Source organism: Apium graveolens, chromosome 4, assembly GCF_009905375.1.
Source record: "Apium graveolens cultivar Ventura chromosome 4, ASM990537v1, whole genome shotgun sequence".
Classification (NCBI taxonomy): domain Eukaryota; kingdom Viridiplantae; phylum Streptophyta; class Magnoliopsida; order Apiales; family Apiaceae; genus Apium; species Apium graveolens.
In genome coordinates this window covers 309,810,233-309,835,458 of record NC_133650.1, presented here as the reverse complement: position 1 = coordinate 309,835,458, position 25,226 = coordinate 309,810,233, and the positions used below count along the sequence as shown (strand labels likewise).

General features: G+C 33.7%; 1 protein-coding gene and 1 long non-coding RNA gene across 3 annotated transcripts in view; one reads left to right on the top strand and one right to left on the bottom strand.

The window, feature by feature from the left end:
- The first annotated feature begins 3,848 nt into the window (after positions 1-3,848).
- On the top strand, positions 3,849-4,642 carry LOC141717322 (uncharacterized). Its single transcript, XR_012573575.1, has 3 exons — positions 3,849-3,969; positions 4,056-4,114; positions 4,283-4,642. It is a non-coding gene; the product is annotated as an uncharacterized LOC141717322 (long non-coding RNA).
- An 18,734-nt stretch (positions 4,643-23,376) lies between these two features.
- Positions 23,377-25,226, bottom strand: part of LOC141721705 (pre-mRNA-processing factor 19-like) — a 5,584-nt gene continuing 3,734 nt past the window's right edge. For both annotated transcript variants that reach the window (XM_074524756.1, XM_074524757.1), the window contains exons 14-17: positions 24,820-24,871; positions 24,636-24,700; positions 24,403-24,533; positions 23,377-23,580 (exon numbers count right to left, since the gene is read on the bottom strand). In XM_074524756.1, coding sequence (XP_074380857.1) covers positions 24,424-24,533; positions 24,636-24,700; positions 24,820-24,871 — 227 coding nt within the window. In that variant the 3' untranslated portion in view covers positions 23,377-23,580; positions 24,403-24,423. The remainder of the gene's footprint in view (positions 23,581-24,402; positions 24,534-24,635; positions 24,701-24,819; positions 24,872-25,226) is intronic.

Here is a 25,226-nt window from a genome sequence, read left to right as displayed (position 1 = left end):
TCCCGATTTACAAGATTAATTTTTAAAATGATTTTTTCGACGATCCGACCGTACGGATGTTAAGATATATCAATTTTAGTCATTTAAAAAAATTATTAAAAAATATGAACTTCATCTTGCATGTCAGGATTAAAAAAATCCGGTAAAAGTACCCCTCCCAACAACGAGACTCGTTCCCGATTTACAAGATTAATTTTTAAAATGATTTTTTCGACGATCCGACCGTACGGATGTTAAGATATATCAATTTTAGTCATACGAAAAAATTATTAAAAAATATGAACTTCATCTTGCATGTCAGGATTAGAAAAATCCGGTAAAAGTACCCCTCCCGACAACGAGACTCGTTCCCGATTTACAAGATTAATTTTTAAAATGATTTTTTCGACAATCCGACCGTACGGATGTTAAGATATATCAATTTTAGTCATACGAAAAAATTATTAAAAAATATGAACTTTATCTTGCATGTCAGGATTAGAAAAATCCGGTAAAAGTACCCCTCCCGACAACGAGACTCGTTCCCGATTTACAAGATTAATTTTTAAAATGATTTTTTCGACGATCCGACCGTACGGATGTTAAGATATATCAATTTTAGTCATATGAAAAAATTATTAAAAAATATGAACTTCATCTTGCATGTCAGGATTAGAAAAATCCGGTAAAAGTACCCCTCCCGACAACGAGACTCGTTCCCGATTTACAAGATTAATTTTTAAAATGATTTTTTCGACGATCCGACCATACGGATGTTAAGATATATCAATTTTAGTCATACGAAAAAATTATTAAAAAATATGAACTTCATCTTGCATGTCAGGATTAGAAAAATCCGGTAAAAGTACCCCTCCCGACAACGAGACTCGTTCCCGATTTACAAGATTAATTTTTAAAATGATTTTTTCGACGATCCAACCGTACGGATGTTAAGATATATCAATTTTAGTCATATGAAAAAATTATTAAAAAATATGAACTTCATCTTGCATGTCAGGATTAGAAAAATCCGGTAAAAGTACCCCTCCCGACAACGAGACTCGTTCCCGTTTACAAGATTAATTTTTAAAATGATTTTTTCGACGATCCGACCGTACGGATGTTAAGATATATCAATTTTAGTCATACGAAAAAATTATTAAAAAATATGAACTTCATCTTGCATGTCAGGATTAGAAAAATCCGGTAAAAGTACCCCTCCCGACAACGAGACTCGTTCCCGATTTACAAGATTAATTTTTAAAATGATTTTTTCGACGATCCGACCGTACGGATGTTAAGATATATCAATTTTAGTCATACGAAAAAATTATTAAAAAATATGAACTTCATCTTGCATGTCAGGATTAGAAAAATCCGGTAAAAGTACCCCTCCCGACAAGGAGACTCGTTCCCGATTTACAAGATTAATTTTTAAAATAATTTTTTCGACGATCCAACCGTACGGATGTTAAGATATATCAATTTTAGTCATACAAAAAAATTATTAAAAAATATGAACTTCATCTTGCATGTCAGGATTAGAAAAATCCGGTAAAAGTACCTCTCCCGACAACGAGACTCGTTCCCGATTTACAAGATTAATTTTTAAAATGATTTTTTCGACGATCCGACCGTACGGATGTTAAGATATATCAATTTTAGTCATATGAAAAAATTATTAAAAAATATGAACTTCATCTTGCATGTCAGGATTAGAAAAATCCGGTAAAAGTACCCATCCCGACAACGAGACTCGTTCCCGATTTACAAGATTAATTTTTAAATGCAGCTACTTGTAAATTTGATATTTGTTTACTAAATCATGACTAAGATTAGGTTCCCTCCATCGACCAATATTTATAATACGATACGATAAATGTATAAAACGATAAATATAATAATATAATAATATTTATAAATTAAAAAATTTATTAACAAATTTTCACATTTTCACCCAATTTTCCATTTCCCTCTCATTAAATTTTTTCCCCCTTCTTCCAAATTTCATTTCCCCCCCTTATCTCCCCCTTCATTTCCCCCTTATCTCCCCCCCTTTTCCCAATCAGACTACTTCCTTCAATTAATTTTTTGTGTGCTCCTCTCCTCTCTGTGGTTGTTTCTCTGCCGCTCTTCATCTCCTTTCCTAATTATTCAACATCACTCTCCGCCAAAGTCACAACACAAGTGAAGGGGCGTGTAAACAGCTGCAGTCCCGCAAGGAGGTCGACAAGGGGCAAAACAGAGACGCAGAGAGAGGAGTTGAAGAATTGGTGAAAAAATACAAGGTGGATGGGATAAACTAAGCAAAGATTGGTGAAGATGACAAAGGGGATTATGGGTCAAAATGAAAACCCAATAACCCAATTTCAAACCAAGTTTAACAAATTGGAAATTGGGTTTAAGAGGAGCCCAATCTTTAATTCGCTGGAATTAGTAAGTTAATTGAGTCCTTTACAATTTTATGTTATATTTTGAGATGGGTTTTGTTTGTTATTCTGTTTAATGCTTTTTAGATAAATCTTGGGTTGCTTACAGGCTGATTTTTTAATTAGTTGAGGCTTTGATTTTTTAATTACTTTTCAGTAGTCAAGGATGTGGGTCAAGTAGAAGAAAAAGATTGCCTCTGCTCCTCTTCCTGTTTCTATCATCGCTGAAGTCGATCTTTATAAGTTCGATCCATTGGAATTGCCAGGTGATTTATAAATATGTGATTATTTGTGTACAAGGTGATAATCATTTAATTATGAGGATGATGTGTTATGTTATTATATTGGAGATTGGTGATAATGTGTTCTGGTTTGAAAAATACAGCAAAGGCTTCGTTCAGGTAGCAGGAATGATACTTTTTCAGTCCAGGGGATCGGAAGTACCCTAATGGCGCCTGACCAAATCGTGAAGCAACTTCAGGGTATTTGAAGGCCACTAGAATTGATAAGCCAGTGCTCACAACCAGTAGCACCAGAGGTAAGCCTCTAAACTTATGAATTTTGTGTATTAGGCCAAACGATTCTACTGAAATGGTAAGCCTTGCTTGCAGTAGCCTCTCGGGCATGGCCTCTTCAACAGGTATGTTAAAATGATAAACTGTTATAAGTCCTCTCTGTTCTTTGTTTTATTTTTTTTTGAAAGTAAGTCGAATCTCCTTACCAATTCACTCTATTTATGTTCTTGATATTGTTCAGTATTGTATGATTATTGGTGCGCTTAATGTAATTTGTATATTGTGTGTACTTTCAGTTATCTAGAGTATCTGCAATCTCTTGAAGAGAAAATTGATCTTGATTGGAATTAAATCTCATCATCATTGGAGGAGATCAGTAAATGCCTATTTTCAAAGGAAGGCTGACTGATAAATCTTACTGCTGATGGAGAGAACTTGACAAAGTTGGAGAACTATGTTGCCAATTTTCTTGATTCTCTTCCACGATCTTCCCTTGCAAAATCAGAAAGCTGGAATGCTTGACTTCCTCTAACTAGTGAAGCTATTGTGATTCCTACCCAGGTACGATAGAGAGAACTTTACATGAAAACCATTTTTTTGTCAATCTTTTTTTTCTAAAATTATACTCTCTATACAGGTAAATTGTGTTGGAAAAGCAGCAAACCTCTATGAAATATGATATGAATTTAAGGGGAGTGGATATGTCATTTCTAAACACAATTGTAATACATGCTTACGGGACCGTGTACGTGTCAGTGGTGGGGCTTATGGCGGTTTCTGTAACTTTGACACTCATTCAGGTACCTATTATTGTCATGTGTAGATGTAAACATTGACCATGGCATTCCCTTAAGTGAAGAGCTTCAATGGTAACTCAAAACGAACATTTATGCAATACATGTACACAATAAGGTCAGAGTCTAAGAATCTCAACTGGTTAATGACCAGTGATTATCTACAATTACCCGAAAGAACTTAAGCCATTTTATGTGCGACTGAATGATGATGGGAAAACAGTTGTAGCTTTCGATTTGATTGTACCAAAGGTAAGCTTGAAGTAGATAGTACTCTGACAAGATTTAGTGCATACAACTTCGTTGTATCTTAAAATTAAAAAATCAATTATTTGCAGGCTGGAACTCTGATCAGAGGCAGTTAAAATGAGGAGCGTTTAGATATGCTAGAATCAAGGTAAATACAATATGTATCGTTAGTCATTTACCTTTCCATACTCATCGTTCTATGTAACTTTGATGGTGGTTCCATGTTTGAATATTGATTAGTCTGATGATTTTACATAATGTTTAAGGTAAGTAGCTAGCAATTGAATGCTATTACTGATTTAGCGTTATATTTCAGGATTAACGAGTTAAACTTGCCAAAGCATCAGTATGAGTGGTACTTGGATCTTCGCAGGCATGGTACTGTCAAGAACTCCGGCTTCAGTTTTGTCTTTGACCTCCTAGTTTTATATGCCACGGGTCTCAATGATGTTAGAGATGTTGTGCCTTTCCCGCGGAGCTTTGCCAAAGCCAACTACTGATTAACATACTGTAAATTTCTGCTTCATATGTATGCCTGTAAATACTCAATAAGGTATACTTTTGAAGTGAAATAATATATTGAAATTTGTCCAGAGATGCAAATACATTACAGCTCATGGCTTTACTATTAGTTATCAAGGCTTATAGTTATAATTCTTCACTTAAGGGCTTATAGTTGTAATTCTTGTAGAGAACCTTTGTATTATAAATTTAATTTTAATTTTGAAATAACAATTGAATTAATATAATATTATTTTATTTTAAAATTGATTTATTTTAAATAATGAGATTAATTTTGTAAACAGTTGTGTGAAACCTACTTAAAAAATGATGAAAACTGTTGTATTTCTCATTGCTCATTTATTTTATAGAAAAAACTGTTGTCTTTTGATATTCTTTGCAATGGTTTAAATCATTTACACCATTGTCTTTTAAATAAAATACATTCATGACAACGGTTTTAACGAGTTAAAAGAAGTTTATAAACTGTTGTTTATGAAAATATCGAATAAATTAACAACAATGGTTTTGAAGAAAAACCATTGTTGTTAAGTTAGTTAGACAATAGTTGAATAAAGAAACAGTTGTTTAAAAAAGTTTCAACAATGGTTTGTTTAGAATAACTGTTGTGTCTTCTATGTTAAAACAAGTACTCTAACATGTTGTTTAACCTCTCTTTCTACAATGGTAAAAACAACCATTGTCTGAAGTTCTATCACACGAGTGTTGGATAGACAACGGAAAACATACTTGTCACATAACGGTAAAAAAACAGTTGTATGATTGAAAATATGTTGTAGTGCAAATTCCTCCGTCAACACTTCTCGTTACCCCAATCTTCAAATCCGCAATCTTTTCCCCTATATCATCACCTATAACATCTTCGCTATCCTTCTCATTCCGAGGCAAAGCCTGAGAAACTACCAAATCCTCCGAATCATTAGAAATCCAACATATGGGGAGGAAATTGTCACCATTACTATCCCTACATCAACGTTGTAACAATTATTTAGCTTTTCGCAAGGCTCAAATTATCAACTAGATATCAGCTTATAAGTAATTGTAAATTCAACTTATAAGTTAGGTAGACAAACACTCATTGATAAGTTATTGCGGGCTTATAAGTTAATAAACCCCCTTAATAGATTTCCCAAACACTCAAACACTCAAAGTAGTAAAACTACAGTGGGTAAGTAGAATAATATGCTTAAACTTTCATCATAAACTACTTATGACTGCAAAAATGCTGGTACCACTGTCGAAAGATCTCTGAAAAAACGCAATCCAGATATTCGTCATCGTTGAAGTCTATAGCATTCTCGTCGGGGTCATCATTAAAAAGATATTCTCTTTTTTTAACGTGAGTAGAAAAGTGTCTTATAAAACGAAGTAGTTGGCCTCTTGTTTCACCATAGCTCTCCACTCGTCTCCCCAAGCTGCTAACATGATTGGCCTGCTCATCGTAAAATCTGCGTACAATCCCAGTGCTAGGGATTTGGTTATGCCAAGAGATACGATCTGTTTGCACGTCACAGTCTTTCCGATCATACACGGATTTGACCAAGTTGGTACGAGTTTTCCAGTTTAAAGTTGAGTAATGTCTGCGTTTTGATTAAGAGCGTGTTTAGTCATATTATCCTTAAGTATGCTCAAACCAACAGGCAGACGGGGAGCTTCTAGTGTTGCACTATAATTTTTGAAATTGAACCGATCAATCCGCAAAACAGTATCAAAAATTAGATCCCTCACAAACAGAATGTCTTCATGTATGGTAGCTTGAGGGTGTCCTCCTCCCTGTTTAATAACTACTTCGTACTCGGGATTTAAGATTTCCTGATTCCCAATTAAGTTGACATGAAAAACTACCGGATGAGTTAAAGGTAATGTGCTCGAGTGAAAAAGTGCCACGGTATTTAGCAGAGCTCTGACCATAGCCAATCCTTGTTCCGTAGGTCGAACAATTTGATGAAGTGGTCCGTGATTAGAAACTTTAACTCGAAAAAGCTTTGATTCAAAAGTATTAATATCTTCCAACCACTGGTGTAGGGTCCTCCAGGGAGTTCTTTTAGCATCCAAGGAACCAGGTGGTCCGTCAGGTACATTAGCGTAAGGTAACAGGATGTGCTCTTTATAAGGAAAATCATCTTTCTTTGGAATTATGTGGTAACCGTCTGATAATGGATCTTGATCATCATCCGGCAGGAGATCATCTTGTCGCAGGATGAAAAAGCGTGCTTTCCTGTTGGTCTCAAGCCATGCTTCCCCATTGTAATTGTTGGTGAGTAATAAGATATATAATTATATAATTGTAGAGTCGTCTTCTCCTTCTATATATAGTGGGTGTTGTCGGTGCGCAAAAAACTAAATATATGTATAGTTTGGGTTTAATTTTATGTGATTGGAGCAACCGCCTATAAACTGTTTAATAAAAAAATCTTGCAGAGTCTAGCCGATTTTGTGAAATTTCCAGAAATACTTTAAAATCTCATGTATTTTAAGGGGATTTTAAAAGATTAAAATAAAATAGCAAATTCATTAAAAGTCAGAGTGCTATTCATCTTACGAAGAATCCCGTGTTTCATGCTAGGACGAAGCATATTCAGCTGAGATATCACTTTAAAAGAGAGTTGATAAGCAATGGTATTTTGTCCTTGAAGAAAATCCTTGGTTCAAAAAATTCTGCAGATATGTTGACTAAGGTGGTTACGAATGAAAAGTTGAAGCTTTGCGTAGCTTCAACTGGCCTTCAGAATTGATTGATGAGAAGGCGCTGCACTAGTTAGAGTTATTGATTGAAGAATTAATTTTACTAGACTTATAAGAGTGAAGTGAAGATTGGCCAGACTCCAAGTGGGAGATTGTTGGGTTTTGTGGAGTTTATTAATTAAACCCATGAAAATAGACTATTTAGATTCAGATTAGTTTATGGATTAGTCTACTTTTCAGATTTGGACTGTAATTTTGATTTAGGCCTAGTTTCTTCTCTTATAAATATTCATGTAATTGTAAAATCATAACACAACAAATTGTGAGAGATCAATACAAAATTAGTGCGGCTTGTGGAGTAGGAATTTCCGAACCACGTAAATCTTTGTCTTGTGTGATTGTCGTTTATTTTCTTGTTCTTGTTTATTCGCTTTGGGTTTTGTTTTCGTTGTTGTATACTCAACATCTAGCATTCGAAAGAGAGACAAAAAACATCATGATTTTATCGTTCCTGAAAAGATTTTACCATCTAGACGTCGTAGAGAATTGAGAATTCTAATTTATTTCAACTCAAAGAATATAAATAGTGTAGATAAAAATCGAGTATTTTGTAACAAAAAGAACATAAAAAACAGGAATCCCCTTTTGGATCAAAAAAAGCATTTTGATATTGATAGAGATAAAAACGAATTAATTAAATTAAAGTTATTTCTTTGGCCTAATTATAGATTAGAAGACTTGACTTGTATGAATAGATATTGGTTTAATACCAATAATGGAAGCCATTTTAGTTTGTTAAGAATATATCCACAATTAAAAAATTAAAAATAGATTGATGGTACATTTTTCCTATATATTCTGTACCATATAGAAAAGCAAACAGATGCCCAGATGCCCTGTCTTACGTCCCGGTCTAATATTAGATCATTTTTATTTAATACTAAGTCAATGACGTATCAATTTGTTTGGATAAAGTCTATAAAATAAACGAATCTATAGAATATTCCGAATTTTAGGTCTAAATTCTAAATTATTTGATGTTGTAAGTGTAAAAACGTACCATCTACTTTTTTATCCCTGTCCAACTAAAATTAAAATTCTTGTGTATACTAATTACTACATTAAAATGACTAATATTATTATTACTGATCGATAAAATAAAATATTTTATATGTAAATTAAAGGGTAAAAGGAGCTTTTTTTATGATAAAAAATACATTCAGTGCAATTATTTTGAAAGAGGAAAACGAAGACAACAAGGGGTCTGTTGAATTTCAAGTAGTGCGTTTCACCAATATGATACAGAGACTTACTTCACATTTGGAATTGCACAAAAAAGACTATTTATCTCATAGAGGTCTGCGTAAAATTCTAGGAAAACGTCAACGGCTGCTCGCCTATTTGTCAAAAAAAATAGAGTACGTTATAAAGAATTAATCGGCCAGTAGGAGATTCGAGAAACAAAAAATCATTAATTTGAAGAGTCGTTTTGAATTTTCGATTAAATTTTGATGAACCTCTTTTCGTTTTCAGCAATTTATGGAAGAATGAATCGGGAAAAAGTAAGCGGAAAATTTAAAATTCATTGAAAATCGAGAAGCGGGAAGTTCAAATTTTCACCAAAATATTAAAGAGGAAAGGTGAAACTTTGACTTGAATTAAAAGCAACTGCAATATTGTCGTTTTTATATAAATTCTAATGTGAAAAACAATTTCGACCATTTTAAAAGTCACCGACAAAGGGTGGTCGATTTTGTACTAAAATCCATCAATTTCGGTCGTTTATGGCTAAAAGCAATCAATTTTAAATCGGTGACTTTTATCATTTTTTCTTGTAGTGGTTCGTCATATGTTTTTAGGCTGTCTCTTAAAACTTAGATCGTGTCAGTTGGAAAATGTGTTCGTTAATACTTATGACGTCATAATTAGTCTTCGGGATTAAGTATACTAATAATGATGATGAATTAACTAATACTACTACCAGTATAACAAATCTAATTTTATCAACAAATATTTCGACTTTTTAAATAAATATTTTAACTATTTAGTTCGGTCAAAGTTTAATATTTATAAACAAAAGTATGAGTAATTAAAGTAAAACAAGTTTATAGAGGTGTATTCAATTCAGATTTTAGAGAATTTATAACATTCCATTAATTTTGAATGGTTGTTGCTGATTTTGGCTGATTTTAATTGTACGCGGATTTTAGCGGAGTTGTTGAATAAATCTCGTATAATCGTGCTGATTTGAGTAACGATTTCTACAAATGCATCAAAATCTCTTGAATTTTGCTAATATTTCTCAAAACATAAAATACACTATCTAATTCACCAAAATCTACTATTTTATAAAATACAAAAATAATTCATGAACTTTTGAATATCACCAGATTTTAATGGATTTTTTAAAATCCAAATTGAATATTATCATATTTTTATGAATTTTTTAAAATCTAAATTAAATAACCCCAAATTTTAAAAGACTTTTTGTAATCCCTATTGAATGTCATCAGACTATAAAGGATTTTTCAGAATTCAAATTTAATACCCTAGAATTTTCAAAATACAAAAAAATCCTTTAAAATCACCATTAAATGCACCCTTCAGTATAAAATAAAGTTATAATTAATCAAGGAATTAAAGTGTAAACAAAGGTTTAATAATATTGTTTTGTAATTCAAGTCGAAAACTGTTCTAGGTTAAGCCCATCCATCGATATCAGAAAATATAAAATATAAGAGAGAAAGAGACTAATATTCATAAGTCACACATATATTTACAAAACACAGAGCCCCCACAAATTGTAATCGCGAAGAAGAGAGATCAACGAACATGGAAAAGAAGCAAGGCGATAATCTGAGCATATATGTGCATGCTGTGTATCCGCTCGTAGGATTCAAGAATATTAGAGGAGATTTGTATGACACAGTTTCTGTGCTATACAAAATTGAGATGGATCGTGACAACTACGATACTGCAACAGATTTTTGTGACCAATCTAACCTTCGTGAAAACCCTAACCTAGAACTTGATCTTCCGCTGATTAAACCGGTTTATACTTTTTGTAACAGTAAAGACATGTTTTATCCATCAGGTATGTCATTTGTTAATGTTGGCTCCAAATTGTATTTCATGGGTGGTTCCTTGTCTTACAAGGCACACTTGTTAGGTTTAACCTTATACGATGATGACTATGAGAAGTATAAGTATGTTGATGAGAATATACCCATTTGTAGTGCATTCGAGGAGTACCTAGAGTGTTTTCCTCCAGATGTTTATGTCTTTGATTGCATTACCTCTCAGTTATTGCCCCCGGAGGATTCAGGAATTCCTCCCATGAAAACCGGTAAACCTCAAAATCCTATTACATTCGTTGTTGACAAGCAAATCTTTGTGCTTTCGTCTAGTAATGGCCCAAAGGGAATGACTCACTTTGAGACATTCAATCCAATATCAGGAGAGTGGAATGAGTGGAAGACGCTTAAAGAGCCTAAACAAGATTTTTTTTCTGAAAGGAAAACTGCGTGTGGCTCTGCAGTCATGGGTCGTAAACTGTTTGTTAGTTTTCATTCAAATTGGGATGACATTTGTATGCTTTGGTATGACATTGATACTGATGACTGGACTTGTTGCAAATCTCGGTATCTTCCCAAAATCTACCGGGACTCTGTGTTTGTTGATAGTACTATTTATTCCACTGTGGGTGAACCATTTGAGCACACACATATATATTGTCCGGTGCTTTCTTTTGATGGTTTTGACTCTACTAAGTACATTGAAGGTGTTGCTCAAAGTAAGAAGTTGAAGAAGCATAATCGAATGTGCATAAGTGATATGAGAAATTGGCCTACATATATTAATGGAGATGGTTGCTCCACTAGACGTTTATTTCACCTTGGAGGATTCCTAAACGGAACCAACAAGAACTCTAGGTGTCTTGGGTTGGTGGAGCTCTTTAAACCCTATGGCGGGGGATCTGAATATGGAGTTGAATACAAAACTCAAAGTGAGTTGCGTTTTGTTGTCTTTGAAGCCTCTGAAGGAAATGCGTCTGATGGCAGCTTTAATGGAAGGACTATACATGCATGTTACTTCTCAACTGACCTGCCAAATGATTGTAATCTTAATTCTGCTTGTGTTTATAGCAGCTGATCTATGTGACAAACAACTTACAAGAGCTATTTAATATTTTTGCTTAATATTCAAAGCTTGTTATGCATCTGCTATCTTGTGATTTTCTGGTGGATGATTTATTATATTTGTTTAGAACAGCTTGTTTCATATTGTTTCATATGTTAAAGCTTTGTAAAATTAAAATTTGAAATAATTGTTTTTTCCAGGTTTATTCAGTAGCCACTAATCCTTTTCTTCCAGTTTTATATATCCATTGCAGGCTCAAGTTATTCCAAGATATACAGCCTGAAAGTAGGCTAGCTTCCAAATATCGGAAGTAAATTTAGGTGTTTGGACAATCTGATGCCTGGCATTTAACAAGAACCTACCGGTTGTATCTTGTATGTATGTAAATCCTTATTTTGGTTTTTAAATCACAATTAGCAAGATGCAGCTAGCCCTAAGGCGTTCTGGTACTATATAGTTATACTGTGCCATTGTCTTAGATATGTAAAACTGAAAGGAAAGAAGTTTCCGATTCATTCAAATCATATCAATAGTTCTGTTAGTGGGCAAGGGGGAACACTTGTTATGTCTAATTTAGTAGTTGTGAACTTGAAGAGGATGCCATATCTAATGCATAGGGAGTAGCACAGCAGGTTCTAGGTAGACAATGTACTAATTTTACCGTTAGACTTTTTTTGGACTTCTGACTCTTTTCAGCTGTCTGATCTAGAGGTTTGCAATTTCTTGAAGTGCACTGGTATTGTAACTGAAATGGCATTGTAAGGATGTTAGCAAAAGTTGTGTTAGTTCCCTGTAATTAAAGAGAGTAAAATGAGTAAGAGTTCAGTAGTTGCATCAGCACATGTGCTTGGAATGTTATGGAATCTTTGTTTAAGAAACAAAAGAAGTTCCACAGTTTGTCAAACCTCAACTTCCTATCTTATTACCTGCCTACTCTTCTGCTGGTAATCTGTATTGATCTTAAGGATATAGCTCGTAATATCTTCGGAGTCCTCATAGAGAGACATATTAAATCTTCTCAAATGAGGAGCCAATAAAATTTACAAATCCCCCACCCCAAACCTCTAAACTGACATCTAACTGTGAGTATTTTCTTTAATTTTGAGATAAACACCTATTATGCAGGTAGGCAGGGAGGCAGGAAGGGGGGCTTTAAAGACATTGAGGAAATATAGGCAATTCAATCTTGAAAAGCTCTCTGATTATAGATGCATCTCTTGTAATGCATTTGATTGGGGATTCATATTTATAAATTATTCTTAATCTTATCAATCATCATTGTCTGAGAATATAACCAAAAATCTGATACATCTCATACATAAGTTTAATATGTAGATATGCTGTTTGCTACAACATATAGATTGAGATTTTGAGGCCAAATGAGCAAGTGTTTCATTGATTTCCAGTTTGTTCCTTTAATCTTACGCTTGCACAAAGGCACAATCTGCTATGATGTCTGCTGTTATTCTAAACTAGCAATGCCAAATTATATAAATTTATATTTAGATGGACCCTTGTACATAAGCTATTCACGTACAAATCTACTTGTGCATGGTTCTGCATTGCAATGTTCAAATTTCAAGTTTTGTGACTGTTGCATTGCATTGTATCGCGTTTTAAGCCAGATTGCCAGTTTGTTGAGCATAATAATGATCCTAAAGGTTAACTATCTATTGTAAGGGCTGAGAGTTTAAATAATTTATGAAGCTACTTTCCTTTTCAAAAAAAAAACAAGCACTAATGTATGGGATTAAGGTTCCGATTCTCGTTAACAGGGCTCAGTAACCACGAACCAAACGCTCCCTTTTTTGTTAAGACTTTGCTTTATACACACAACAGAGTTTTAAGCATAAACATTATAGAAGAACAATACTGTTTATTTACAATCCTGGCAACAAGAGAACAGTGACAGTATTAGGGCTGTAAGTATCATCACTAAAAAAGCTACCATGCATACATAATGCAAAATTTAAAGACCAACAAAAGTACATCTTAAAATATATATAAGCATATGTCACTTCTTCAAAATAGTAATTAAAACAATCATCCAAGGCACATTCTCTTACTGATAAATCTTTCTCAATCAGCCGCTAGTCAAAGAACTGTCCATACAGACCGTGAAATACCTCAGCCACTACAAGTTCGAGATAATCACCGTTCTTAAATTCAGGAGCATAAGATCTATCCCTTATGTGGCTGAAGACTTGTTTCAATAATTTAAGTAATCCGCGCATGTTAGTAGGATAGGACCGTGATCTTGGTATAGGGGGGAAGACAGTTAAATCGGTAAATGGTTCTTCATAAAACTGTCGCAAAGGACTAGCCATTGTCTTTTTGATATATGACTCCCATCTAACGGTTCGATCAGATACGTACTTGATGTTTTCCCGGTCACACGGAGTCTTAAAATTATTATCATACAAGTCGTTAATTCTCATTACGCGGTCAACTGCATCCATAATGGCATAGTGATGGTAAATCTGACCCTTTGCTTTGTTGTCCCAGTTAAGTGAATGTAATGTTGGGCATGAATTGAAACAAGCTTTAAGATCGTCGAAGGATCTAGGCAGACGAGGTCCAGCTACTTTCCCATTGTAATTAGTGAAGTATGATTTGTCCGGAAGTACAAGTATAGTTTCAATTAAGAGCTTCTTTAGTCGGATGATGTCCAATTCCTGATGAGGTCCCGGCCTAATGAATCTGCCACCGTCATAGTCACCCGGGGTTAAACATACATCAATTTCTATCTTGTCCACCCTGTGGTAACCCTGAGGGAACACCTCTGTAACAACATAACTACTCAAAGAGGATAGATCTCCGCGATAATAATCAGGCCTCTTATGAAGAGTCTCTACCGCCTTAAGTATGCCTTTAAGAAGCTTCAAACCTAACTTACTCAGTACTACTACTTGATCATATGCTTCAGGATCACATAATTTAGCGGGAAAGTTAGGAAAAAGTTGTATCAAGATCTCGTCAGCACCCGTCAGTTGACTCTCTTCCAAATCATTCCTAACAAAAAACAGTTCCGGCTTGAATACGTGGTTATTAGCCAACCATGTTGCCAGATCGCAAGTATATTTTACAGTACACAGAGTAGCGTTTTCGAGGTTCGGAATAAGACAATAATCCGATTCTTCCCATCTGTAGCGGTTTTTCGTATAAATTGGATACCAAAATTCGGTCCCAGCTTCTTCTTTCTTCTTTATTTCAAAACCGTGGGATTTACATAGAATCTTAGCTGTCGGAGGATTCAGGTTCGACATGATGTGGATTCAAAGAGGTGCCGAAATTTTTTATGTGGTAGAGAAAGAAAAAAGTTTGAAGTGTAATGAGGCAGGCACCTTGGTGCTAATAGTGCCTAATGTATATATAGAGACAATGACAATGATCGATTCCTTCGGCTAAATATTTTTTGAATTGGAATAGATAAAAGAGTAGAGGGCAGCGCGCCTAGTTAAAGTGAGAAAATATTTCACAAATCAATTCTACTTTTATTTTTCTTTTTACGTAATAGTTGATTTTGATTTCACATGAGAAAATAGGTATAAATATATCTATTTATATTATCTATAGTATTATATTAAAGAAGAAAAATTAAAAGTTGGGTTGTTGGTGGTTGTTGTTAATTGATCATTCAATCCAGAGCCGTCAGATCAAATTGACGAGAACCGTTTGATTTATTCTTAAAAATTAATATTATTTAAGAGATATAAGGTTACAGCAATATATTAAAATTATTAAAAAAATAATATTTTTGAAGAGGTATAAGGTTCGAATCCTTCCAGCAATATATTAAAATTAGAATTTACAATATATAATGATTAAAACAACCGTGCATCGCACGGGTTATATACTAGTTATTATATATTAAAGAGGAAACAATGAAACGTTTATTGATAGTCGGTCTATTCACATATACTTTGTTCATCCTTTAAATTCAACCGGTGTATTAAGCCGCGCAACGGCCTTCTAAGATATTGTTCCGCTTTTTTTCTATTTCTTATATAATTCTGAAATTATGAATAATAAATAAATTAAGAAATTTAAGAAATCGTTCTCTCGTTAAAAATGTTTACTCCAATGAGTCGATCTTCATTATCCACAAATATAATATCAAAAATTTATATTATTTATTAATCAATGATTAATATAATATTTTTTTCTATTTAATAATATAAAAATTTGAGACAATTACAAAAATAAATTGAAACGATATGAGAAGCGTCTTTTCTTTTTATATAACTAATATAATGATATAATGATTATAAAAAATATTGAGAAAATATATTTATATAGGGCTGACTTCTATGGAGTCCATCTTTTTGTAGGAGTCCTCGGAGTCCATCTACGTTCTGCAAATAAAATATCTTGTAAAACGTGTTATTTTGCAAAACATGTCACACAAATAGCATAACTTCAACAAAATCATGCAAATCTCATATATTTACGGTACACTATGTATGTTCTGCAATATGTTCTGTAACATGAACATTTATGTTCTGCAAACATGTTTTGTAGAATAATATATTCTTGTAATGTTCCGCTTGTAAAATGTATGCAATCTACAAGATTTTTAATAGAATAGTGATGTTTGTCGAAAAATAATATGTTTTGCAATATTTTAAGCTATATTTTACTTGCATAACATATATGGACTCCGAGTACTCCAATTAAAAGTGGACTCCATAGAACTTTACTCTATTTATATATACTTGTTTTTGTAATATTACATTGGCTAAAAATTTAAAGAAATTTTTTACGAAAATATCTTATAGTAATTTATTTTAGGATAAAGAAGAGAAATGGTAATAAATAAAGTTTTGACACTAACTCGAATCGTTTAATAAACGGGTCAACCGACCCGATTGATCCAACTAATCCAATTTTAAAAACGATTAGGATCCGATTAGCGTGCCTATATATATAGGTACGTATATGTTTTAGGTTTAGGGATTGAAATTTAAATAGATCAAAATCAAAGATGTGTCAAACGATTTGGACAGGGGAGGAAAGGAGCGAAAAGATGAAAATCTTTTTGCATGTTTTAGAACCATGCATCGTGAAGACCGGTATAGTATCTTATATTTATAAACTCCAGATGGATTCTCATATTCTCCAGTCTTGCAATGCCAAAAATCCATCATCATCACCGTCATCATCTCTGCCGTTGATCGATCCGATCTTTTGTTTCTATCGTCGAGTAAAACCATACCCTGCAGGTATGTCATGCGTTTTGTTGGGTTCTAAATTGTATTTGATGGGCGGTTCACTCACTTACACACTGGACTTGTTGAGAGTATCATGTTACGATATGGAATTTAGAGGTTGCAAGTATGACAATGGCTATGGCTTGCCCATGTACAATTATTTGAAAGACGAGTTGCAAAACTATCCTCCTGACGTATGTGTCTTTGATTGCAACACCTGTGAATTGCTACCTGATGATGCTTGTCCACCCATGCATTCAGGAAAATCTAAGAATCCTTTGACGTTTGTTGCCAATGATCAAATCTTTGTGCTTTCGACTACCAAGGTTCATGCTGATATGATTATGTTCGAGTCGTTGAAACCAGGGCAGGGGTGGAAGAAACTGGCAGAGCCTCCGGAACCATTATTCCATTCGAGGACTTCTCCGGTTGGCTCAACTCTTATCAAGGATAAATTTCTAGTAACTTTTTCTATGGGTCGTAGTAGATTTATTCTCTCATACGATGTCATCTCTGATAAATGGATTTCACACGATTCATATGAGCTACCTCTAATGTCAGTTGGCTCTATTTTTATCAAGGACACTCTTTATTTAGCTTCACGCGGCTATTTCAAAAACAAATCTCCTGTTCTTTGTTTTGGGCCTCTTAAGTCTATAGACGACGGGACCAATCTTGATTATGTTTCTCGCGATCGATTCAAAAAGGTTACTGAATTGAGTCGGCATATTCCTGCATGTTTAGAAGACGTCCGCAACTGGCCAATGTACGTTAATCAATCTGGACAATGCACCAAGTGCTTGTTTCAATTGGGAGGATTGCTAAAGGGCACCCAAAAAAATTCTAAGGTTTTCGGTTTGGTGGAGCTTTTCGATCCCTTCGCCCCTGAATATGAACTCAAGGGTTCTCATCCTCCATGCGAGTTACGTTTTGTTGCTTTTCAGGCACTCCACTCAGCTGAGGAATTTCATGTTAGTGCTATCTATGAATCCCGCTTCTCAACCCAACTTTTTGGTACGGGTACTCTTAATGCTGCTTGTGCTTATCTTGCTTAATTTGGTCTTATTATTGTTAGAATGTTAAAATAAGATCATGCTAAGGACCTTCCTCTAACACTTGATAGACAGGTTACTCAGTATTCATATTTCCGCTTTTGTAATTTAAGAATAAGAATGGTATTATTCTTGAATGATTCATAGAACAGACAATATGTTTATGTATGTTTTTGGTATTTGGTATTTTTTTTCTTTTGTTTTTGTTTCCTTGTTTCATGTTATTAGATGAAATGAGGATGTAAATTGTAAAGTGTCAATTTAATGTATTGAAGGTGTTCTGTTTCTTTTCAAGAAATTTCAGAAGCTCTTCTGCCTTTTGCCATGCCTATGTATACCTTGTGCCATTCTGAATTCACTGACAATGGTATACGCAACCATGGCAAAGCTCTTCGGGCTTTTGTAATCAAAATTTGTGAATGCAATTGTATTAAACTTGGTTAGACAATAGCGATTGTGTCTCCTGGGACCTGGAATATTACGTTTTAGACAATTTTACTTGTAGGCTTGTAGTAGTCAGATATTTGATTTTAGTTGTATTACTAACTACTCTCCATTTTCTACTGGACAACTCTACTTTTAAACATTAATATTGCAATCAGAAGGGAGATTTTGTATTAATTTTGTGCATAGAGTACTAATTGCATAGAAGAAACTGAGCACAGGCAGTAAGTAGTAGACTATATGTGAAGCGCCCTACTGTGACAACTGAGATTGTGCAGTTATACATTTTTAGGAGAATGGCCTTTTAGTGAGCTTGCTGCCCATACTATTGCTATCCACAATATGGCTCCTCCAAACACCTTTTACGTGGCATCAAGCATGGCAACATTTCTCTAAACTGTGTGCGGCAGTAAGACCTTTTTTGTGTTTGAGAGACTTATCGTTGTTTGTTGGAACTCATATTGTCTGAAGGAAATGGCTATTAAACAGTATAGGCCGCTAAGTTGCGTGATAGCAAGTAACTTTTAGTACTGAACCTTTATTTAGTGAAATTATGACTAGGGTTGTTTGCAATAGAATTTAACATCTTAGATGCTTTTGAAGCTTCCAATTTGCAAGTAGTGGCATAGAGCTAAGTTGGGGCATAGAGCTTTTTTAGTGATGATACTGTCACTGTTCTCTTGTTTTGCCAGGATTGTAAATAAACAGTATTGTTCTTCTATGATGTTTATGCTTAAAAATCTGTTGTGTGTATAAAGCAAAGTCTTAACAAAATAGGGAGCGTTTGGTTCGTGGTTACTGAGCCCTGTTAACGAGAATCGGAACCTTAATCCCATACATTAGTGCTTGTTTTTTTTTGAAAAGGAAAGTAGCTTCATAAATTATTTAAACTCTCAGCCCTTACAATGGATAGTTAACCTTTAGGATCATTATTATGCTCAACAAACTGGCAATCTGGCTTAAAACGCGATACAATGCAATGCAACAGTCACAAAACTTGAAATTTGAACATTGCAATGCAGAACCATGCACAAGTAGATTTGTATGTGAATAGCTTATGTACAAGGGTCCATCTAAATATAAATTTATATAATTTGGCATTGCTAGTTTAGAATAACAGCAGACATCATAGCAGATTGTGCCTTTGTGCAAGCGTAAGATTAAAGGAACAAACTGGAAATCAATGAAACACTTGCTCATTTGGCCTCAAAATCTCAATCTATATGTTGTAGCAAACAGCATATCTACATATTAAACTTATGTATGAGATGTATCAGATTTTTGGTTATATTCTCAGACAATGATGATTGATAAGATTAAGAATAATTTATAAATATGAATCCCCAATCAAATGCATTACAAGAGATGCATCTATAATCAGAGAGCTTTTCAAGATTGAATTGCCTATATTTCCTCAATGTCTTTAAAGCCCCCCTTCCTGCCTCCCTGCCTACCAGTACCTGCATAATAGGTGTTTAGCTCAAAATTAAAGAAAATACTCACAGTTAGATGTCAGTTTAGAGGTTTGGGGTGGGGGATTTGTAAATTTTATTGGCTCCTCATTTCAGAAGATTTATTGTGTCTCTCTATGAGGACTCCGAAGATATTACGAGCTATATCCTTAAGATCAATACAGATTACCAGCAGAAGAGTAGGCAGGTAATAAGATGAGAAGTTGAGGTTTGACAAACTGTGGAACTTCTTTTGTTTCTTAAACAAAGATTCCATAACATTCCAAGCACATGTGCTGATGCAACTACTGAACTCTTACTCATTTTACTCTCTTTAATTACAGGGAACTAACACAACTTTTGCTAACATCCTTACAATGCCATTTCAGTTACAATACCAGTGCACTTCAAGAAATTGCAAACCTCTAGATCAGACAGCTGAAAAGAGTCAGAAGTCCAAAAAAAGTCTAACAGTAAAATTAGTACATTGTCTACCTAGAACCTGCTGTGCTACTCCCTATGCATTAGATATGGCATCCTCTTCAAGTTCACAACTACTAAATTAGACATAACAAGTGTTCCCCCTTGCCCACTAACAGAACTATTGATATGATTTGAATGAATCGGAAACTTCTTTCCTTTCAGTTTTACATATCTAAGACAATGGCACAGTATAACTATATAGTACCAGAACGCCTTAGGGCTAGCTGCATCTTGCTAATTGTGATTTAAAAACCAAAATAAGGATTTACATACATACAAGATACAACCGGTAGGTTCTTGTTAAATGCCAGGCATCAGATTGTCCAAACACCTAAATTTACTTCCGATATTTGGAAGCTAGCCTACTTTCAGGCTGTATATCTTGGAATAACTTGAGCCTGCAATGGATATATAAAACTGGAAGAAAAGGATTAGTGGCTACTGAATAAACCTGGAAAAAACAATTATTTCAAATTTTAATTTTACAAAGCTTTAACATATGAAACAATATGAAACAAGCTGTTCTAAACAAATATAATAAATCATCCACCAGAAAATCACAAGATAGCAGATGCATAACAAGCTTTGAATATTAAGCAAAAATATTAAATAGCTCTTGTAAGTTGTTTGTCACATAGATCAGCTGCTATAAACACAAGCAGAATTAAGATTACAATCATTTGGCAGGTCAGTTGAGAAGTAACATGCATGTATAGTCCTTCCATTAAAGCTGCCATCAGACGCATTTCCTTCAGAGGCTTCAAAGACAACAAAACGCAACTCACTTTGAGTTTTGTATTCAACTCCATATTCAGATCCCCCGCCATAGGGTTTAAAGAGCTCCACCAACCCAAGACACCTAGAGTTCTTGTTGGTTCCGTTTAGGAATCCTCCAAGGTGAAATAAACGTCTAGTGGAGCAACCATCTCCATTAATATATGTAGGCCAATTTCTCATATCACTTATGCACATTCGATTATGCTTCTTCAACTTCTTACTTTGAGCAACACCTTCAATGTACTTAGTAGAGTCAAAACCATCAAAAGAAAGCACCGGACAATATATATGTGTGTGCTCAAATGGTTCACCCACAGTGGAATAAATAGTACTATCAACAAACACAGAGTCCCGGTAGATTTTGGGAAGATACCGAGATTTGCAACAAGTCCAGTCATCAGTATCAATGTCATACCAAAGCATACAAATGTCATCCCAATTTGAATGAAAACTAACAAACAGTTTACGACCCATGACTGCAGAGCCACACGCAGTTTTCCTTTCAGAAAAAAAATCTTGTTTAGGCTCTTTAAGCGTCTTCCACTCATTCCACTCTCCTGATATTGGATTGAATGTCTCAAAGTGAGTCATTCCCTTTGGGCCATTACTAGACGAAAGCACAAAGATTTGGTTGTCAACAACGAATGTAATAGGATTTTTAGGTTTACCGGTTTTCATGGGAGGAATTCCTGAATCCTCCGGGTACAATAACTGAGAGGTAATGCAATCAAAGACATAAACATCTGGAGGAAAACACTCTAGGTACTCCTCGAATGCACTACAAATGGGTATATTCTCATCAACATACTTATACTTCTCATAGTCATCATCGTATAAGGTTAAACCTAACAAGTGTGCCTTGTAAGACAAGGAACCACCCATGAAATACAATTTGGAGCCAACATTAACAAATGACATACCTGATGGATAAAACATGTCTTTACTGTTACAAAAAGTATAAACCGGTTTGATCACCGGAAGATCAAGTTCTAGGTTAGGGTTTTCACGAAGGTTAGATTGGTCACAAAAATTTGCTGCACTATCGTAGTTGACACGATCCATCTCAATTTTGTATAGCACAGAAACTGTGTCATACAAATCTCCTCTAATATTCTTGAATCCTACGAGCGGATCCACAGCATGCACATATATGCTCAGATTATCGCCTTGCTTCTTTTCCATGTTCGTCGATCTCTCTTCTTCGCGATTACAATTTGTGGGGGCTCTGTGTTTTGTAAATATCTCTTTCTCTCTTATATTTTATACTCTAATAATGATGGATGGGCTTAACCTAAAACAGTTTTCGACTTGAATTACGAAACAATATTATTAAACCTTTGTTTACATCACAATAATTATCAATATTTGGATTTTGAAAATTCTAGGGTATTCGATTTGGATTCTGAAAAATTCTTTAAAGTCTGCTGGCATTCAATAGGGACTATAAAAAGTCTTTTAAAATTTGGGGTTATTCAATATAGATTTTAAAAAATCCATTAAAATATGATAATATTTAATTTGGATTTTAAAAAATCCATTAAAATCTGGTGATATTCAAAAGTTCATGGATTTTTTTGTATTTTATAAAATTGTAGATTTTGGTAAATTAGATAGTGTATTTTATGTTTTGAGAAATCCTAGCAAAATTCAAGAGATTTTGATGCATACTCAAATCATACTCAAATCAGTAGGATTATATGAGATTTATTCAAGAGATTTTGAGTAACGGTGTAGAAATCATTACTCAAATCAGTAGGATTATATGAGATTTATTCAACAACTCCGTTAAAATCCGCGTACAATTAAAATCAGCCAAAATCAGCAACAACCATTTAAAATTAATGAAATGTTATAAATTCTCTAAAATCTGAATTGAATACACCTCTATAAACTTGCTTTACTTTAATTACTCATACTTTTGTTTATAAATATTAAACTTTGACCGAACTAAATAGTTAAAATATTTATTTAAAAAGTCGAAATATTTGTTGATAAAATTAGACTTGTTATACTGTTAGTAGTATTAGTTAATTCATCATTATTAGTATACTTAACCCCGAAGACTAATGATGACATCATAAGTATTAATTAACAGACACATTTTCCAACTGACACAATCTAAGTTTCAAGAGACAGCCCGAAAACATATGACGAACCACTACAAGAAAAAAGGATAAAAGTCACTGATTTAAAATTGATTGCTTTTAGCCATAAACGACCGAAATTGATGAATTTTAGTACAAAATCGACCGCCCTTTGTCGGTGGCTTTTAAACTGGTAGAAATTGTTTTTCGCGGTAGAATTTATATAAAAATGGACATATTGACAATTGCTTTTAATTTAAGTCAAAGTTTCACCTTTTCTCTTTAACATTTTGGTGAAATTTTGAACTTCCCACTTGTCGATTTTCATTGAATTTTAAATTTTCCGCTTACTCATTAAAGTCATTGAAGACGGTGTCTTTTATATGATTAAATTCAAGGAAACAAAAATAACCAGAAGCCATATATTCTTAATTCTCCAGAATTGTAACATGTCTCGTTGAATTATCAATTTAACTAACCATTCACCTTTAATGACAGGTAACAACATTATACTAAATACTAAACAACTAAATTTAGTTGAAGTAACCAAAAATCACAAAACTTAAGTTACATTCCCCACACATTCATTAAAAACTATCACACAAGTACCAAACAGTTGTTATATCAAGTTTAAGATATATTATTGTTACATAATTTGCTTAAAAGCACCAGTTAACAAAAGTAATTAAATTTATAGACAGTAGAACATATTCAGGTCAAGATCATGCATCCATCTCTCTAATAAAAACCTGGTATGTGTATTACCCTACATAGACAAAGAATATAACATGTCGTTAAATAAATATTTAAGACTACTAAAATTCACATTTCATGTTCCAAAATGCACACGTCGAAAAATATTTCAAAGTCAAATTAAAATCATTCTAAGAGCAGTTCAGAATGTTGTCTTAACCAAACTATTAGAATTTTAATTCACCAACTATGAGTTGCACATCACAGGTGGGAAAATCATTGCGTTTGAGTTGTGTAAGAATCCCGATATGTATAAAATGATCAATATAAAATGATGGGGCTAAATTGTGCATCCCCAAGAAAAAATCAAAATAAGGGCAATTAAAATTAAGTACTACTAATATAAATTTCAAAAACAGCCACAAATTAAGAAATAAACTTGACACTTGAACAAATTTTAACATTTAATAAGGGAAAGAATTAACTAGAGCAGAAATTAGAACAAATCAAAGAAGAACGATAATGTTTAATTTTGAGTTGTGTAAGAATCATGATATGTATAAAATGATCACGCTAAATTGTGTATCCACAAGAACATATCAGAATAAGGGGAGTTGAAAATGAGCACTACCAACATAAATTCCATTAAAAATAAAAGATGAATTAAGTTTGTTTTAAAAAAAAATGAATTGAGTTTTAGCTTAGTTATTATAATTTTAGCGATCTTAACTTATTGTTAAGAGAGCAAAATTGCTTATTCATAAGCAAAATTCATATATAAAACAGTTTATATATAAAACAGTTTATGTTTAAAAAAGTAGGTACATATTTATTCAAGTACTTCAGGCTATAAACACTGTTGACAGCATGAAAATGTCAAATAATAATAACTCACCACCACTATTCAATCAACATTTTAAGAGTCATTTCCTTCAAAGGAGCCAAATAACAATAAATCTGAATCCAGTGTCCCAGCTGCTGCAATGTATTTGGCATCCTTTCCGAATTTCAGACATGACAGATCACCTAAAAACCATTCAAAGAGGTAAGTGAGTTGCTAACAGTATAGGTGATGACATCCCAGAGGATTATGTAAAAATTAAAAAAAAAAAAATTCAGGAAAAATACCTTTGTCAGACATACGAGGGAGGGAGAGGGTTGTAATAGGATTCGTTTCAGCAATCTCGTAAATACTGCAAAAGCAAAGTATGTTACAATGATCCAGGGCAGAAGCCTAATTGATGCAGACTACCACAAATGTTGGCAGAGGAAAATTATACAAAATCAATGACATTTTAAGTAGTAAACCAACCTGATACCGGAACCTCCTGTTGCAAGATACTTTCCACTATGATCAAAGTCAACTGCGTACAAAACAAGAACATAAGATGCATTTCTAAATATGTTTCAGAGGATAAAAATATGAAAAGTCATTTAAATGCCTAAAAGAGACAGAATGGCGTAATATATAGATTTGAATACTGCAGGATCAGAGCGAAAGCATATAAACAATGGATATAAACCTTTGGTATATGGTACCGTACAATCAGGTTCCTTTAAATTATGTTTCTGGCTAAAAAGACTAGTATTTGATAACATTTTCAATAAATAATCACTCTAACTATAATTTCATTCAGAAACACTTCTTATAAGTAATTTACACCCGGAGAGATTATTTGTAAAACACTCATTGTGTTTTTATCTTATACTCTTAAGAGA